Below are 18567 nucleotides of genomic sequence, written 5' to 3'. Positions count from 1 at the left end.
CTCAAAGCATGGGTCCTTGGAAAGGTTTTGGAACTTTTCCTTTGCATGACTCTGGAAGTGTTTAGAAATGAAAAATCTCATTCCCAGACTCACTGAATTGGAAATCCTGGGGAGGGGCCCGGAAGTCTGTGTTTTAACAAGTTCTCCCGGTGATTCTGATGCTGACTCACCTGTGACCATCAGTACTCTAGTCTGTTACCCATAACTGAGAAGGGCAAATGCATATAACTTAGTGGTGATAAGCAAAAGAAGGAAACAGTGAAAACTGAAATTCCAGAGTTTTCTTTCAAAGGGTCTAATATAAAGTTTCAACATGGAGTTATTGCAGACATCCAAAATTTTTTTGAAGTAAATGTTTCCTCGCAAACAACCGTGTAGACTTTTCTATGTTAACTGAAAAGTTTTGTTTCCAGGGGAAAAAGAGGTGATCAAAACAGCATTACTGTTTTCAAGTGGAACACAGGAGAGCAAAGAGAAGAAACAGAAGGAGATGTCTACTTTCCCCTCTGAGTAAATCGGGGAGAGATACTAAAGTAGGTCTGCCAGTCTCCTCTGACAATAAAGATAAATTTGCTCTCAGTGTGAGCACAGGTGGAGGCCTGGACAAGGTACCAACACCACCCTCTGGATAGTGAAACAGACCTGAAAGATATCATTACCTTGATTGACAGGCAGAAAATACAAGAAATGGGATCTTCTTGCCAACTCCCTCTGCTCCTGTTGTCACAGGCTGCCTGTGCCTTTCTGCTTTTCAATATTACCCCCCATGCACCAGTTTTGAAGCTAGATCCATTACTGAAACATGCAAATCAACGGACACTAATTGGTAGGGCCACTCATTTCAAAGATTGTTTACAAAAATTGAAAATTTGAGACAGTCTGCTCTCCAGAACTGGAAAAGAAAAAAGGGCTCTGACTGGGTAGTTAGCCAGAGAGGCCAACTGTGCAAGGGGAGAGGGAAGAGGGCCAGAGTGGGCCGGAGCCAAAGGAAGGGACCAGGAGGAACAAGGCAGCTGAATGAATACAAGCTGACTGCTGAGTATTTACTGAGGAATCTGAGGCAGTGGCTATTAGTATTAGAAGAGATGGTGAGAAGAGCCAGGAAGGGATTGAGATGTGAAAGGAAAGGCAACAGGGGTGGCACATGATTCATGGGATAGGATAGGGTAGATAGCATAGGATAGTGTGGAATGGGATGGGGTGGAATAGGATAGGGTAGGAGAGAAAAGAATGGAATGGGATGGGATGGAATGAGATGAGATGAGATGGAAAGGAAAGGAAGAGAAGGGACTGGAATGGACTGGAATAGAATAGAATAGAATAGAATAGAATAGAATAGAATAGCATAGCATAGCTTGGGCTGGGGTGCGCTGACTGAGCTGACACATAATATATTCAATCCTCTTCGTTCCACCATAGATAAAACCAATTGCTATCACTAAATTATTCAACCTATCTGGGGACTTCAGTTTTCTCATCAGCAGAGAGAAGTGTGGACTATTTTGCTTCCGATGTACCTTCTAGCTCTCAAATCCTATAAAGATACAATCTTCCCAATGGTGACCTCTCCACAGTCAAATTTAAAATATAGTCCCCTTGTTTGAAATCTTCCTATGCTTTTCCATTTCACTTGGAATAAAAACTTCTCAATATCGTACAAAACTCCTGTGTTAACAGATATACACACAAGCCATCAAAATCATCACCGGTCAATTATCCAGGCTGCGTTATCCCGCTGACTCTCTTCAGGGAGGTAGGCCTCCTTCTCTGCCCAATTAGCCTCAGGGTCGTTGCAGGAGCTCTTACCTCTGGTGCGAATGTGCTTCCACAAGATTATTTTAAGGTCGGCCTTTTGTTAGGATTCCTATCTCAGATTAAATATACTTCCTCACAAATGCCCTGCAAGTCAGTCACCACTTTCTAAAATGGCATGCCACCACCCCCAACTCCCACCTGAACTCTGTTTATTTCACAATCCTGGTTTATTTTTTGAGGCCAACTATCATGATCTCAACTAGGTTTACTTATTTCTCCATTCACGGCCTCCCCCTTGGAATGTAAATTCCAATTTTCAAGGTAGCTCTTCGTCTTGCGCACCATTCTATTCAGTGTCTGGAAGGCTATGTGGCACACAGTAAGTATGCCGTACGTGTTTGTTGGTGAATAAATAACTGATCCATGGTATTATTCAATGAGAATGATTTTGCGGTTTTTAATTCTCTAGAAACTACTACTGCTTATCCAGACATCCTTTTACTTACGTTTTCATTTTACTTTCTACAGGTGGCTAAAGCCATGATACACTTGATATTTATGCATCTGAGATTTCCTATGAGTACTTGCTGTTACTACTTACAAGTATCCACTGAATCATCATATAAGTTACATAATAAAGTGTGTGCAATTAACTTCTTACTATGCAGTCTCAATGATAATAATAATGGTAATAATAACAATAATCTAGTTCTGGCATCTGTTTTGTGCCAGGCACTGGATTAGGACCTCCTTGTTTTGCCCTTCTAATAATTCTGAAAAACAGTAATTTCAACACCCAGTTCATAAACTGCGCTTATGGAACTCACCCAAGGTCACACAGTTGTCAAGGAGCCAAAACAGGTTTTAAAGTGTCTGGCACAGAAATAAGTTCGCTCTGTCATGAGGCCTCAAGGTAAACAAGTATCTCTCGATACTTCACACAGGCTACGGGGGTTACATTGCGTGCCACTCCTGCTACGCAGAGATAGTAACTGTCACCATAGGCACAAATCACGGAGCGCCCACGCGGAGCTAGGCCGTTTACTTCCGTGTACATTCCATTGCTCAGTCCGCACGGGCAAGGTAGGAACTGGGAGATTCAAGCACGATAAAATAGAGGGTTACACTGACCACTGATTTGCCCAAGGCCATACTGAAGTGCCATTGTGGAGATTCAATTCTCTACTACGTGTCAGTTTGCTTGGTCCTAAATCCATGTTAATATTTTGTTACCCTCTTGTTTCGAGAGAAGTACATGTAAACTCAGTCCTTTTTTCCTCCATATTAAAGGCCACCTGTTAAATATTTAGTACTTTCTAGTCCTAAGAAACCCCTTTATCCCACCAAAGTAACACAGCCTGCTGACTACATTTTCAAATGTCATGATACTTACGACATATTTTCAATTGGATTTGGCATCATCTACAAACAGCTAGTGTGATTAGCTGATTCCAATCTCTCGATGCTATAGAATTTCGAGGGGGAAGATGTTCTAAACTGTGATCACAAATACTTGTATTTTGACCTGACTTTATTAACACTAATAAAAAGTTTCAGAATTCTACGTAGTCTATATCACACCCGATGCAAGATTAATTAAAAATCAACCTCTACTACTAAACCATGAAAAGAGCAAGTTGTGTGGAATCACAATTTCAAGCAATGTTGCAGCTTTCTCTGCTTTTGTTTCTTTGCTCTGTTTTGTGGGGTTTGGCTTACCTTCATCTCATCAACTGCCCTCTGTAATTCATCGGGGGTTTTATATTCAAAATCTCTCTCCAGGTATTCTTCTTCGGCTTGCGTCATCCATTCATGCATCTCTGACAGATCTTTCTGAAGGCTGACAGTTTTATCCAAGCCCCCCTTTAAGGCTTCCTTTCTGGCATAGACCTTCCAGAAAACAAAGCAGCAAGTAACATATGAATATCAAAAGTCATAAAACATTATCATTGTATTCTTACTGAGGCATCTGGAAATAATAAAATGCTTACATAGAAAAGACGAAGAAGCAAGAAGCTTGCGTGAATGAGGAAAATAACTCATGGTGATTGGATGCACTTAATTTCATATAAGTCTTAAAATAAGATGCAGCCATTTACTTGGCATACTTAATAAAAATCAACAGATTCCCCTGTGACTATAATTTAGCTGTTATGTTTGGCGGTGCTTTTCTACAGAGAATACAGAAAAACAAATTTTCTCATAATATGTTTCAGTTGGAAAGGTAAATATTATACATTGGCACAGGTAGAAGTGATGTCTTTGTGTTCTCTGGTACTGTTTTACAGTTTCAAATATCACAGGAACTTAACATTCATATACCTCTCATACATCAGAAAGAAAAAAAAGAGAATGGATATAAGTCATAAGCATGTAATTTGCAGAAGTAAAATTGAAATATGGACACATGTATGTGAAAGGATGCTCAGTATCCTTTATAGTGAAAGGATTACAAATGAAGAATTAATGCATTTTCATATGTAAGAGTGGCATAGAAATAATTAGATAAAATATCCAGTTTGGGCAGGGGCCTGGGGAAGCCAATGTTCGCATACCTGGTGAGAGAAATATCCAACACAGTACAACCTTTTAGATAGCAAGTTGGCAAATGTATTAAAACGTTTAACCGTGTATCTGAATCTACTCTTCCACTTCAATGAATGAATCTTACGGAACAAACTGTACAAAGTTGCATGTACAGGGTTCGAGTCAGCTTTGAAGACAACAACATACTGGGAAGAAACCTCAATGTGCTTTCACGGAGAATTAGTTAAATTAACTGTGAGACACACGCATACAACGGAATAACACCATGTGACGCCAGTATGTCTGTACTGAAGTGAAAGTTGTTCGGTAATGAATTTTCAGTTTAAAAAGCAGGTTGCAAAATAGTATTGTTGCAATAGGAGACTTATGCATTGTGAAGCTTTATGTGTTGCTAAAGCACTAACACTTAACAATACGATCATTTACTTATTAACCAAAAGAACAGAAGAACTTAAAACATCTACAGTAAAAGTAAAATTATGCGTGCTAATGGCTTATAATACCACACTGAGGGAAAAGTCTCAATTTAGTATTAGAACGATCATAGATGATGCTTATCTTTCAACTTTAAAAAGTTACTCAGAAAGTGATGTTATTCTTCTCTCTGGGATTAGACTTCTATCTTTTAAGTAACAGAGCTATAACTGTAAAATCTTAATATGTAACTTATAGTTTTAGTATAATGAACTTTTAATGGTACTTTACCAAATACTTAATACATGGAGAACCATCATCATATTAATTTTGTTACACTCTACAATCATCTTAAGTTTAATATAGTTAACTCATAACTGTTTTAAGTTAGTCTCTTAGTGAGTATAGTACCTGGATCTATTGAAATGTAAATGTTTCACTCTGACACAGCTAGAACATTCTTTATACATATTATACGAATTAAGGCATAAAGATTATTTTGCATAGCCAATAAACCTATAATAAGCTTAAGTAAACATGCTGTGAAATTTCTACGTCGATGCTGTTATAATCTTTTGAGGCAGTTGGCAAAGCAACAATAATGCCAGAGTGACTAATGTAACTGAGCCAAAGGCTTGTAAGAAACTAGTGTTGCTGCTCTAAAACCAAACCAGAAGCAAGGGATTATTATTCAGGCATTATTGGGTTTTTTGTTTTTTAAGGAAAGAAAGGCAGAAAATTATTTGAGAGGGCAGCACAAGTGTATTGGAAAGAGCATCAGCTTGGGGTCAGGTGAACCTGGGTGCATCACTCCATTTTGCTTTATTTCAGCTTCATAACTAAACTGAAACAGATGGAACAGATGATTTCCAAGGTCCTCTCCAAATTTAACGTTCTGCAGCTCTACGACTGATCAGAGAGGAAGATGTTTTTGCGGTTTGATATTTTAGAAGGATTTCTGTGAAAAGGTTTGGGTTAAAATGCCAACTTCCCCCTCACCTTTCTCACATCAGTGGTGCTAACGTTTTAGCCTTGAGTTGCCCGATCTAACCTGCAGTTCAGCAGATTACATGACTTTAGCCTTGCGGAGAAAATAGAAAGTTCTTCATGTTTCCTGTTCTAGAATTGGTAAATCTAACGTTTGCACTGCCTGCTCCCTACTTCACTTTCTCCCCCCTGGTTTTACTAACACATAATGGCCATATAACACTGTGCAAGGTTAAGGTGTACAGCGTGATCATTTAATACACACATGTAGTGAAATGATGACCCCAGTAGGGCTGGCTAATGCTTCCATCACCCTCACATAATTACCATTCTCTTTTTTGCGGTCAGAGCATTTAAAATATCCTTAGCCACTGGCAACTAGGTATTCTAGGAGAGTAGGGCTGGGATCTGTGGAATGTGTGTTATGCAACAGGCTAATGTTTTACAATACTTGTCTTGAACAGCAAAGTCTTGGTACATTCTATTGCAGAAATAAGGTCTTGATCAAAGACCTTTTAAGAATATAGAGATGCTTTAAACAGTATACTTCTCTAAGATATAAAACCCTTGCGATTTCAGTAATATTGTTGACTTTGTACATTTTTTGCTCTTGTTTTCTCCCAAGATCTAAATAAACCGGTTTGTTCTTTGTGTTAATCCATTAAAACATTCAACAAACAAATAGCTTTCATACTGGCCTTCCGGGGAAACATTAATGATATAATCTATTATCAAAGTAAAATATATATATATATATATATTGCTGAACATCCCTTGTCAAACTGACTTATGCCGGGAAAAGAAATGTAAGCTAGCTGACCCAGGGCTATCTCATCTCTGAGTTAATAGAACTGTTGAGCATTTATCAGTGATGGTATTAGCTGGGTGACTTGCCTTGACTTTTACTTTTCTAACTTATTTTCTTTTTCAAATTTAGCTTTTGCCTTTTGGCATGATTTCTTTTCAACTCTGAAAGGTTATTTAAAAATAATGAAAGACTACCTGACTCTAATACACATAAAATGAAACCTCTCATTAATTTTAAAAAAGGTATTGGTGTGTCGAAAAGTAATCACTTGCTTTAGGTCAGAATTTCATCTTTTGAACAGGAACTATTGGATATATACTATTTGTGCGTATAAGATTTATTTTTCTATAATTTAATCTCAAAACAAAAATAATTATCTATCAAACCCTCTACTGTACAAATATGAGGAACTCGGATGTGAGCGGACAGTTACATTGTATTTTTTTCCCCACTGAGCTATTCTTAACTATTTCCCAATTCTAGGTCATTTATTGAAATAAAATTGAAGTCAAACTTGTCAATCTTTAAAATCAGAATTATGAAATATTAGTCATTCATTTTATTTCTGTACCAAGCTTACAAATATAAAGTATCTTTTTAAAATCTAATTACAATGCTATTATAAAGTTAGGCACTGGAGAAAACATTCAATCAAATTAATGCCTAATATGACAGTGATAGATCCCAACAAGATGAATATATACTATGTAAAATATGTACTATGAAAACACAGGGTCCAGCACAAATAATGCCCCTTTTTTATGCCAAAATCTTGTATTACAAAATCATAAGCATGCCATTCGGTAACATGACAATACCACACTCAAGGGCACCATGTGACATTTTAGGTGAAATGTTCAAATGAAAACTATAAATTATCACACCCGTATTATTATCCTCCCGACCACACTCAAGCAGGCCTTCCTTCTTCCAGACCCTGTATTTTATATGCAAAGACCAATTTGAATTAACCAGGCTTTAAAGCATTAACTAGTTTGGCTTAGCCATACTTTAAACTATTTTACAAAGGGCAATGATAAAGGGAGACATTAAGAAATTGTAACTAAATAAGGGCAATCCACAGGGAAAGAGACTTGACCTACCTGCCGGCAAATGTGGTCCCACTGAGAGTTCAGTTCTCTGAGTTCTGTCTCGAGTCTGGAAGCAAACTCTGGCTCCGCTTCGTTCTTTATCTTCTGCCCCCCTTCGTTGACACTGCTCAGACTGGGCTGAATTGTCTGAATGTCATTAACTAAAAGCTAAGGAAATAATTCAGTTTAAGCTAGCTGAAAAAATTGCTTCAACATACTAGAAATAAAACACAGATAGAACACATGTAATTAGAAATCATGACATTACACACAAATTTTGTCCTTTTAAATATGGAATAAATGTAAATACACGTACAAGGAGGGATTGAGCAAAAAGGAAAAGGACTCATGGACGTGGACAACAGGGTGGTGATTGCTGGGGGAAGTGGGTGTAGGGGACTAAATGGTAATGGAAAACATACAATAAAGATTACATGTTTTTTAAAAAAGGTTGAGATATAAGCCTTGCAAAAAATGTTCACAGGTTTTTATGGTGTGATGAAGTAGGGAATTATCTGTATTCTACTTAGATTAGAAACAAAAGGAAATAAATTTAATATTTTGTCTTAAAAATGTGTGAAAATCATGGCCTTTATACATTATGGTTTTTGAATAAAATTTGGTTTTCACACAAGAATGGCAGCAATTTGGTATAGCATGCTGGATGAGAAGGTGACGTGTCAAGTGGGGTTTCTTTTCTAGCTTGCATTTGCAAAGAAAAATATTTAAAGAGCTACATTATTTTCTTCCCACTGCGTGACAATGGCATAATGAATATGATGTTAAAAAGTCAAGAGCAAGGAAGACTCCCAAGCGTGTTTCACAAGGCCAGCATTATCTTAATCCCAAAACCAGATGAAGAAAATTACAGGCCAATGTCCCTGATGAACGTAGATGCTGAAGTCCTCAACAAAATATTAGCAAACTGGATCCAGCAATACATTGAAAATATGATCTGGTGCAATTTATTCTAGGGATTAAAGGTTGGTACAGTATCTGCAAATCAATAAATGTGATATACCATATAAAAATGGATTAAAACTACACGATCATATCAATAGATGCAGAAAAAGCATTTGCTAAAACCCAGCACCCACTTTATGATAAAAACTGTGTGGAAAGTGGGACTAGAGAGAACATACTTCACCAAAATAAAGGCCATATATGACAAACCCAAGACAACATCATACTCAATGGGCAAAAACTAAAAGCATTTTCCTTGGGATCAGGAACAAGACTGGGGTGTCCATTTCCACATATCTTATTCTCCATAGTACTGGAAGTCCTAGCCATATCAATCAGATAAGAAGAAAAAATAGCAGGCACCAAATTGGAAGGGAAGAAGTAAAACTGTCGTCATTTGCAGATAACATGATACTGTATATAGACAACCCTAAGGAAAACCAAAAATCTACTAGAACTGATAGATGAATTCAGTAAAGTAGCAGGATACAAAATAAATATCCAGAAATCATGTGCATTTTTATACACCAATAATGAACTATGAGAAAGGGAAACTTAAGAAAACAACCCCATTATAATTTCACAAACAAACAAACAAAAATACCTAGGAATAAATTTAACCAAGGAGGTAAAAGACCTGTATTTAAAAAATTATAAGACACTGAAGAAAGGAAATGAAGAAGACGCAAACAAGTGGAAGCACCTGGGGTGTTCATGGATAGGAATAATTAACATTATTAAAATGTCTGTACTACCCAAAGCAATCTATAGATTCAACATAATTCTTATCAAGATACCAATAATGTATTTCACAGAACTAAAACAAATGTTCCAAAAATTTATATGGAACCACAAAAGACCCTGAATAGCCACAGCCATCTTGAGAAAGAAGAACCAAGTTGGAGGAATCACATTCCCTGATATCAATCTATATTACAAAGCCATAGTAATCAAAACAGCATGGTATTGGCATAAAAAAGACACATAGATCAATGGAACAGAAAAATCCATATTGTATAACATTATAGTACAGTTCCACATACATGGAAAAAGCAATATAGTGTGACTAATAATCTGTAATAAAACAACAAATGGCTCAGATGATTATTTACCATTATACTGAATTTTATATTAAAATAATATTATATATGAAGGATGAGTAAGGTCGTATTTTTCTGTTTCTCATTGATTTAACCCAATTTCTCAACCTCAGCACTGCTGTCATTTTAGACTGCGTAATTGTTGGGAGGGGCTGTTGTGTGCGTTCCCTGGCCTTCCCCCAGCTTCATGCCAGTAGCATCAACCCCACTCCAAGTTGTGACAAACTATCTCTAGATATTGATAAATGACTCCAGGGAGGGGCAAACCTCGCCTGGCTGGGAACCACTGATGTAACCAAAAAATATTTTCCATACAAACATCTTCATATGAAAGGTGTCATATACAAATCTTACCCTGCATTGTTTCAGCTGTTTTTTAAGAATTTCTGAATCCCCAAGGGCAGGCCATTCTTCTTTTAGGAAAACATCAACTTCAGCCATCCATTTCTTCAGGGTTTTTATGTGACTCTGGAATCAGAGACCCATTTTAAGGTTATTATCGGGGTGGCGGTTGTTCTCAACACCATTCATCACGGTGATATGCCTGAACACAAGCCCGGGAACAATTCCCATGTTTGAAGGATGTCTCTAAGTAGCTCTTCAGGAAAAGAATATTTTTACTAAGACTGCATTTTTATGGTCTACTGTATGAGCACTGGCGTATGAAGTCTGCTATTGTTAAAAATAAAAAAAAAATTACTACCAAATGTGGTTTTATGATGTTCCTCTCGAGTACATTAAGTCATAACCCCCTCTAGAGAAAATTTAAGTCTCAAAACAACTCATGGTAATACTAACAACATGCCCTTACAGTACATAAAACAAACTAGGAACAGTAAACTCAATGTAATGGTATCTTTATAGCCTCCTGAAACCTGAACTTCCACAAATTGTTTTTTTTGCAGTTGACAGTTTAAATAGTCCCTCCACTTGGGAACTTTCAGACCACAATTTTGTCATCTTAAAAGAGAAAACTTTTGCTTTTAATTTATCTTGCCTTATCGGATTGAAGTAAAGAGAGGGGGAAAGATGTTTTCTCCTATCACTTGTAAAAAGCCACGATCTCCCATTATTTTTTTCACATACTGCATTCCCCCCACTGTTTTTCTGTTTTGTTTTGTTTTGTTTTTTTGGCTACTTTTCAAATATATGATTTCCAAACTGTATTTCCATACATTTCAACTATGCTGTTCAGATGTGCTATTTTCTCCTTTCTTAATTAAATTTCAATGGAAAATATGTGCTTTATAGAAAGCTACAGCTTCGATATGATTAAAAATAATGAATTTTTAACATTTTATTTTATTCAAGATTTTATTTATTTATTTTGAGAGAGGAGAAGGGAGGCAGAAAGAGGAGAGAAATATCAGTGTGTAGTTACCGCTTACATGCCCCCAACTGGGGACCTGGCCTGCAACCCAGACATATGTCCTGACTGGGAATCGAACTGGTGACCTTTTGGTTCACAGACCAACCCTCAGTCCACTGAGCCACGCTAGCCCAGGGCTGAATTTTAAGAGCATATGACTGGATCCCACAACCTTAGATTTCTACATCATCATCTTGTTGGGGTCTCTTCAGCCTGGTTTCGTGCTCCTTCCCTGTCATCACTGTCCTACTTCAGATCTTACTATCCTCTGCTTGATTACTGCGCTGGCTCTTTTTGGTATCTGCCTCAGTCACACCCACTCTCATCCGTTCTGCACGTTGGTGTCAGTATTCTTTCCTCCTCCTTCCTCTTATCATAGTGACGCTTTAGAAACAAATATTATCAGATTGGCCCTCTTCTAAAAGACCAATAACAGTTCCACATTATTCTTCGTATTATTTTGAATCCCTTCATCATTAGGTTACATTTCATATCCCAAAGCATGGCATTTGGGACCGTTCACTATCTACTCCCAGACCATTTTCCCAATCATATATACATATTGTACACATACACACACATGTGTGTGTGTCACTCTCCAAACATGTCTTCCTCTCCCTAGTAGTGAACCAGTGCCAGTTAATTGAACATACTGCTCCATTTTGTCAGGAATTTTCTCCCACTTTATTAGTACACCAAATTCTCCTTGTTCAAGGTGTAACCCACATAACCCATGTTCTAAGAACATTTCATAACCCCCTCCCCCAGTTTATGTTGGATTTCTTTTCTGGCTATTGTCATAACATTTTCCAAGACGTTCCAGCTCTAATCCCTGGAACCTGGGAATATGTTACCTTACATAACAAAAAAAGACTTTGCAGATAAGGTAAAATTAAAGATTTTGAGATGGTGCCCTAGCCGGTATCGCTCTGCTGGTTGTGTGTCCTCCAGCAAACTGAAAGGTCACGGGTTCAATTCCCGGTCAGGGCACATGCCTAGGTTGCAGGTTTGGTCCTGGTTGGGGCGAGTATGGAAGATAACCAACCAATGTGTCCCTCTCACATTGATGTTTCTCTCCCTCTCTCTTACTCCCTCCCTTCCTCTCTCTAAAGTCCGTAAGCATGACCTTGGGTGAGGATTAAAAAAAAGATTATGAGATAGGGCGATTGTCTGGGTTATCTAGCTGGGTGGAATATAATCATTAGGGTCCTTTTATTCCAGGGAGGAAGAAATGTTAAGAGTTAGAAAGCCAAATTGGAAGATGCTATATTGCTGACCTTAAAGACAGAGTATAGGGACATGAACCACGAAATACATGCAGTTTCCAGAAGCTAAAAATGACAAGGAGACACATTCTCTCCTAAAGCCCCAAGAAAGGACATCTGCCTATCTATCCTTTGACTTTAGCCCACTGAGACTGATTTTGAATTTCTGACCTCCAGAGCCGAAAAATAATACATTTGTGTTGTTTGAAGCCATTAAATTTGTGGTAATATGTTACAGCAGCAATAGGGAAATAATATACTTACATTTTACCGTCACTAAAACGCAGGCTCCTTAAAGGCAAGGACCATGTATTTGTACCCTAGTTTACCACTGGCCCTGGCAAAACGTGTTTTGACACATGTGTGTATATACATGCACACACATGTTTATATGTTAAAGTGTGTACATGTGTAAAGCACATTGCACTTTACAGCATGTTTTAGGACCACACTGTCTTTTGGTTTGTACAAGGTGAGAATAAACAACTATGTTATCTGGACTGAGATTTAAATCCAGAAGCTTCTTGTTCCGGCATTAACATCCTTCACAATGATTCCCCACATAAGACACATGTTACCTGTATATCATTCAATATTTTATGCCTTAGAATATAATGTGATTGTTGGTTTACTATTTTCAGCTTGGGTAATTATAATATGGTGGCATTATTCAAGCAAATTAAGTTAGTAGAAGGTGGTTTGTAAAAGGAGATGGGGTCAAATGTATACATATAATTATAAGTAAAACATGCTGATGAAATATGACTATATTACCTGGTAGATAACTTACAATGTTTATAACTTAAATGACATCTGTATTTTGAAGGGCAACCGGACTAAAGGAAAGATTGATTTCAAACACTATTTCAGCTAAAAGACATGTTTAAGTCCTACTGGTATTGGGTGAAAAATAAATTAATATTAAAGAAAATCTAAGAAGAACTCTTCTTAAAAGAAATAAGCGAACCGCACTCCTCTGAAAAAGATTTGTGTCTTCTGATCTTATCACTGACTTTGAACGACCATGGAGGTTAAATAATTTGCCTTTAAACTTCCTAACGCTTCGTTAGGAGACAAACAAGTAAAGAAAAAAGGAATATGAAAAGTGAAGTTCTGAATTACCTGAATTTTTCGGAGTTTAGCCATGTGATCCTCTAGCTTTTGGCAACGTTGGACCAGCTGGGAGGAAAGCTTCTTCCAGCGGCTCTCCGTGTCTTCAAATTCGGACTGGTATTTCCGGCTAATATCAGAGGGCGCTTTCCTTGACATCTCTTGCACAGTGGTGCTGAGATAGTTTAGGCCACTTTGTTGTTCTTGCAGAGAACTTTGTAAAGCCTCCAAATTGAAAGCGGAAAGTACATGAATACTAATTGACGAATGCTAATGAGTTTCTTTGTGTAGTTTCATTTTCAAGCTCCAGTTAAATTAAGACTACTTAAAATGAAAACTAGGTGATTCGCACATCTTAAAAAGTGGATGACACACTATCAGTGTAAAAAATAACTAGGGGTAATTTAAGTACTACTTTTTTATCATAAGATTGATTTGCATATTATTCAGTAATTTTTTAAAAATCTATGCCTTTTTTTAATAAAATTGTGAAATGTATCCCAAACTGTATCTTACTGAACCTAATTTTATTCTACCCTGTCTGTACTTATTATACAGTTAATGAAGTTTAACTTAATTATTCTGAGCCTTTAGGAAGACAACTTCTAACCTCCCTAGGTAAATTATGTTGATGTGTGGGAAACCAAAACTCTGAATGTTACCAGATGGATGGTCCAGTTAATGAAAGTTTGATATTTTTCAAAAGACATTAGTCTGCTTTGTAGTATTATAGTGAAATTCTAGGATACGTTAGAGGAGAATTTATAAAGCTGGTTGTATATTTATACTATATAACCTATGTGACCCCTTATAATAGGATGCCTAACTTTAGGTTTCCCCTAGTCAATATTTATTTAAATCTTACTTTCTGGTTATAAAATAATACAGGCTGAAGATTAATAATGGGAAAATACACATTATACACAACTATTATGATTTTATATCAACTTCTATATTTTTTCTATGTATAACTAAATATTGAATATCTGATCTTACAATGAACACATACACATTTATTCCCTCTTTTATAAAGCGACTTATAACGTTCCCCTAAATATGTCAAATGCATATACTTTTATGGTTGCATAAGATCTTATGCCTATTGTTTGGTGCTTCAATTTCTTCATTTGCTTTTATTTCATTTTATTGAACTATTACACTTAATCGATTATTTAGACCATATCTAGCGTGCACATAACTACATTTTAAGCTGGACATTTTACTGTGATCCTTTTCCCATGTCGTTAAGTATTTTTCAAAAACATAAATTTTAACGGCTTCACTAGCTCATTTAACCACTTCCCTTTATGAGCTCTAGAAATTAATTTTGAGTTTTCCACTGCTGCATTGTGTTTATGATCGGCCATGTGCCTACAGCTTTGAGTACATTCTAATGATCTCTGTAAGATCCAGACTTCATAGAAATAGTACTCATGTGTACAAATGAATTGTTTTATATTTTATTAGGAGGTATAGAAAAGTTTTTCTCAGCAAACTTTATTCAATGTACAGCCCCACTAGTAAGTGAGAATGTAGCTCATTGCTGCCAGATCTGCACTTATCATTTCTTTGGGGTTTCCTTTTTTTCTTTTTTTGGTAATTTAGTATGAAAAGTGGTATCTCATTTTGTACATCTGTACTTCATCCTTTACAATCCGAGTCACAATTTTTCATACGTTTAGTGGCTGTTTATGTGTCCTTTGGTGACTTTCTGTTTAATTACTTTCTCCCTTATGCAGACAAATATTTTCTGTGGTCTCATTGTTTCTTAAGTGTCTCTGATATTTTTTACAGTGTTTGTGATTGCTTTCATTGATTTTTATGTTTCCTCATTATCTGTTTTTTAAAAAAAATCTCCAAAATGTATGATTAAAATGTTTTTGAACTTTTTAATGCTTTGGTGTTTTGTTTTGGTATAACATTTGATGCAAGGTTCTCACTTCATTTTTTCACTTAATATATTTTCTCAATAATATATACAAATAATTTTCCCTTGTTTACTGTTCTTTCAGTGGAAATGTACTTTTCAACTCATCTATATACCACTTCTTGCGTACTAAATCCACTCCCCAAGTTGCTTTACCTCTGTATTCTTATTTCTTTAATGTTCACAGTTGTATTAAGTCACAGATTGTTCAAAGTAAACTTTGGATTGGAACCATTCCAAGTATTAAAAACAACAACATAAAAACAAAAAAGATTAAACAAATACCAGTGTTTTTGGTATTACAGATAGGAAGGCATTAGTCTAAAACAGGACAATATGCACAGGGAAGCATTTTTTAGACGTGTGTTTGAACAAATACTTCTAAAATTACTATTTTAAGAGACTGTTTAATTCTCAAAAAAAAAGAACTCTTGATATACAAAGTTAAAGTTTTAACCTTTTTTCTCAATTTAATTCTCAAAATACAGATATATTATTTCATTACAAAATATAACTAATGAGTATGTTTTCACATCTTAAAAAATAAAATGTGACTGGATATACAGCACACACTTTTCAGATGCAGTAGGAAAAGTATTTGAAAGTGCCTTGCAGATTATTTTTATCTCCTATAAAAGTATTTAATATTTCCCAATATAAAGCTGTTAAAAACACAGTTATTAGAATTCAAATGACTAACCACAATATTACCTAAAACTGGCATTTAAATTAAATCTAATTTTATAACTACACAGATTTTACCTCTTTCCATTTGGAAATACGAGAGGTATTAATAAGTCAGCAGGCAAAGGGAAAAAATAAAACCATAGTTTTTACAATAATCAAAATGTGCCTAAAATGCATACTGAACGAGAAAAAAATATACTTCATAAGTAGACCATGTCATTGTCTTTAAAGATGGTATTTTTATCTTCTAGACACAAATGCATAATGTATTGCACTTTTAAAGTCTTCATGTTTACAACTGGTGAAGTATTGCACTTGGCACGGTTATTTTCACCCTAATATTATGTTAAGGTTACACCGATGAGATTGGTTGGCAGACAGGATCTGCACTGCATTGTATAAGACCGTCGAATGCTCACAGACCTGTAACTCCCCGAGTCTCTGCTCCATGATCTCATACTCGGTGACGGCAACCTGAGGCACAGAGAGTTTGGATTCTGACTGCTGGATCCACGTCAGGATGGTACTCATGGTCTCCTGATAGCGCACGGGTGGCAAAGTGTCAACAACTTCATCGAAAGGGAAAAAAAGAATCACTTAATCATTTTAAGCTCTGGCATTATGCTTTCCTATGTTGTCAGAAGACTCAATCATTTTACTAATTATCAATATTAACAAAATGTAAAAACCGGAAAAGACTGATTAGAATAGGATTACGCAGAAGACATATTCCTTCTACGTGTCTGATACCTTGATGGAAACTATGCGTCTATACACTGAGATCTCCTACCAGCCTTGTGAGGTTTGCGCTGTTAAATTCATTTGTAAGGTGAGGCGATGGAGAAACGAAGAGGCTGAGCAACTTGCCCACAGTAATGCACATGGAAACTGCAGCAATGAGTAGACTCCATGTACACCTGACTTTGAAGGCTATTTTCCTCCTGTGTTATCACTTCCCTCTGTGGAAAAAAGTACTATTCCCGACAGCCCTTGATACTTTTAAGTTTTTATTGAATTTATTGGGGTGCCATTGGTTATTAAAATTATATAGGTGTCAAGTACACAATTTACAACACATTACCTGTACATGGTATTGTGTGTTCACCACCCCAAGTCAAGTCTCCTTCCATCACTGTTTATCCCCTCTTTACCCTCTTCTTTCCCCCCACCCCCCTTTCCCTCTGGTCATCACCGTACTGCTGTCTGGGTCTATGAGGTTTTTTAAAATTTGTATTGAGTTTATTGGGGTGACATTGGTTAATAAAATTATATAGGTTTTGGGTGTACAATTCTGTAATACATCATTTGTATACTGTACTGTGTGCTCACCATCTGATATATGCATCATAAATGCATATACATAATTTATATATGCACATACTCATATATACACTATATGTGAATTAACTAACTATACTGATCATATTCAAGGAGATTAACAAGATTGAGAATTTTGGCAGAAAACTATAAACCATAAAAATGACATAACAGATTTTAAGGAGAATAAAAAAGAATATGTAGAAGTAAAACATGCAATAAGTAGAAATTTCCAACACAATGAATGGGTTTAAAAGAAGATTAAACAAAGCTAAACAGGAAATTAGTAAATCTGAAGATAGGCCAAAAATATATATTTGAAATGAAGTGTGGAGACACAAAAGGACAGGGAATAAAGAAGAGAGAATAAAAGAAAATACAGAAAAATGGTTTCACAAATGTATTCTAGAAAGACAGAGAGAGACGATGGGGCAGAAGCCATATTTAAAGATCTAATGGCTGAGAATTTTCCTGGATAAAATCATAGTGCAAAATACTGCTTCAACTCACTATATCAAAGGGCGTTATTTAAACCACTTTATTTCTTCTTACATTTTTAGTTTTCAATTACAGTTGACATTTTATATTATTTTCAGGTGTTACAACATAATGGTTAGATGTTTATATAATTTATGGAGGGATCCCCCTGGTAAGGCTAGTACCCAGCTGGCACCACACATAGTTACTACGGTATTATTGGCTATTTTACAATTTACTTTTAATAGATAGAATATGAGTTTCACTTGTCTATATCAATTCCTTTTACACCAAATGAGAGGAATATAGGAAAGTACTTTGCACAATCTTTAATGGGGTTTTCAGATGGTAAAGATATTTTTAGAGAGTATGTTAGAAATGCCAACTGAGAATTTTACTCAATATGCTTTTATTTATTTGAGAGTTCATACCCAAATTCACCTTAATAGGCTTTCTTTAATCTGAGCACTTCTGATTTCATATTGAAAAATCTCTATGGTACTTTAAACCTCGCTATTTTCCTTCATATAAATAATGTTTTTCTCTCTTTATTGACTAGGTGCATTTATTTGAATGCTAGATAATTACTCACAAACAAAAGTAAAGAGGAACCTCATGAATAGTAGTGAAGTAAAGGAGTATTTAATTATGACGAAGCCAAGAGCTTTGTTGGAGAAGGCATGTGAGCCAGTAATCTAGAAGGAGAGGGGTCTATGTGTAGAGACAACGGTGTATGTTGGATGGATTTTA

General features: G+C 36.1%; 1 protein-coding gene across 3 annotated transcripts in view; it reads right to left on the bottom strand.

Moving 5' to 3' along the window:
* Nucleotides 1–18567, bottom strand: part of DMD (dystrophin) — a 1965474-nt gene that overhangs the window by 1184599 nt on the left and 762308 nt on the right. For all 3 annotated transcript variants that reach the window (XM_053917632.1, XM_053917633.2, XM_053917631.1), the window contains exons 22-26: nucleotides 16447–16592; nucleotides 13422–13634; nucleotides 10020–10133; nucleotides 7615–7770; nucleotides 3475–3645 (exon numbers count right to left, since the gene is read on the bottom strand). In XM_053917632.1, coding sequence (XP_053773607.1) covers nucleotides 3475–3645; nucleotides 7615–7770; nucleotides 10020–10133; nucleotides 13422–13634; nucleotides 16447–16592 — 800 coding nt within the window. The remainder of the gene's footprint in view (nucleotides 1–3474; nucleotides 3646–7614; nucleotides 7771–10019; nucleotides 10134–13421; nucleotides 13635–16446; nucleotides 16593–18567) is intronic.

Source organism: Desmodus rotundus, chromosome X, assembly GCF_022682495.2.
Source record: "Desmodus rotundus isolate HL8 chromosome X, HLdesRot8A.1, whole genome shotgun sequence".
In the NCBI taxonomy this organism is placed as follows: domain Eukaryota; kingdom Metazoa; phylum Chordata; class Mammalia; order Chiroptera; family Phyllostomidae; genus Desmodus; species Desmodus rotundus.
The sequence above is the reverse complement of the archived record's forward strand: the minus strand, read 5'-3'. Positions and strand labels throughout refer to the sequence as shown.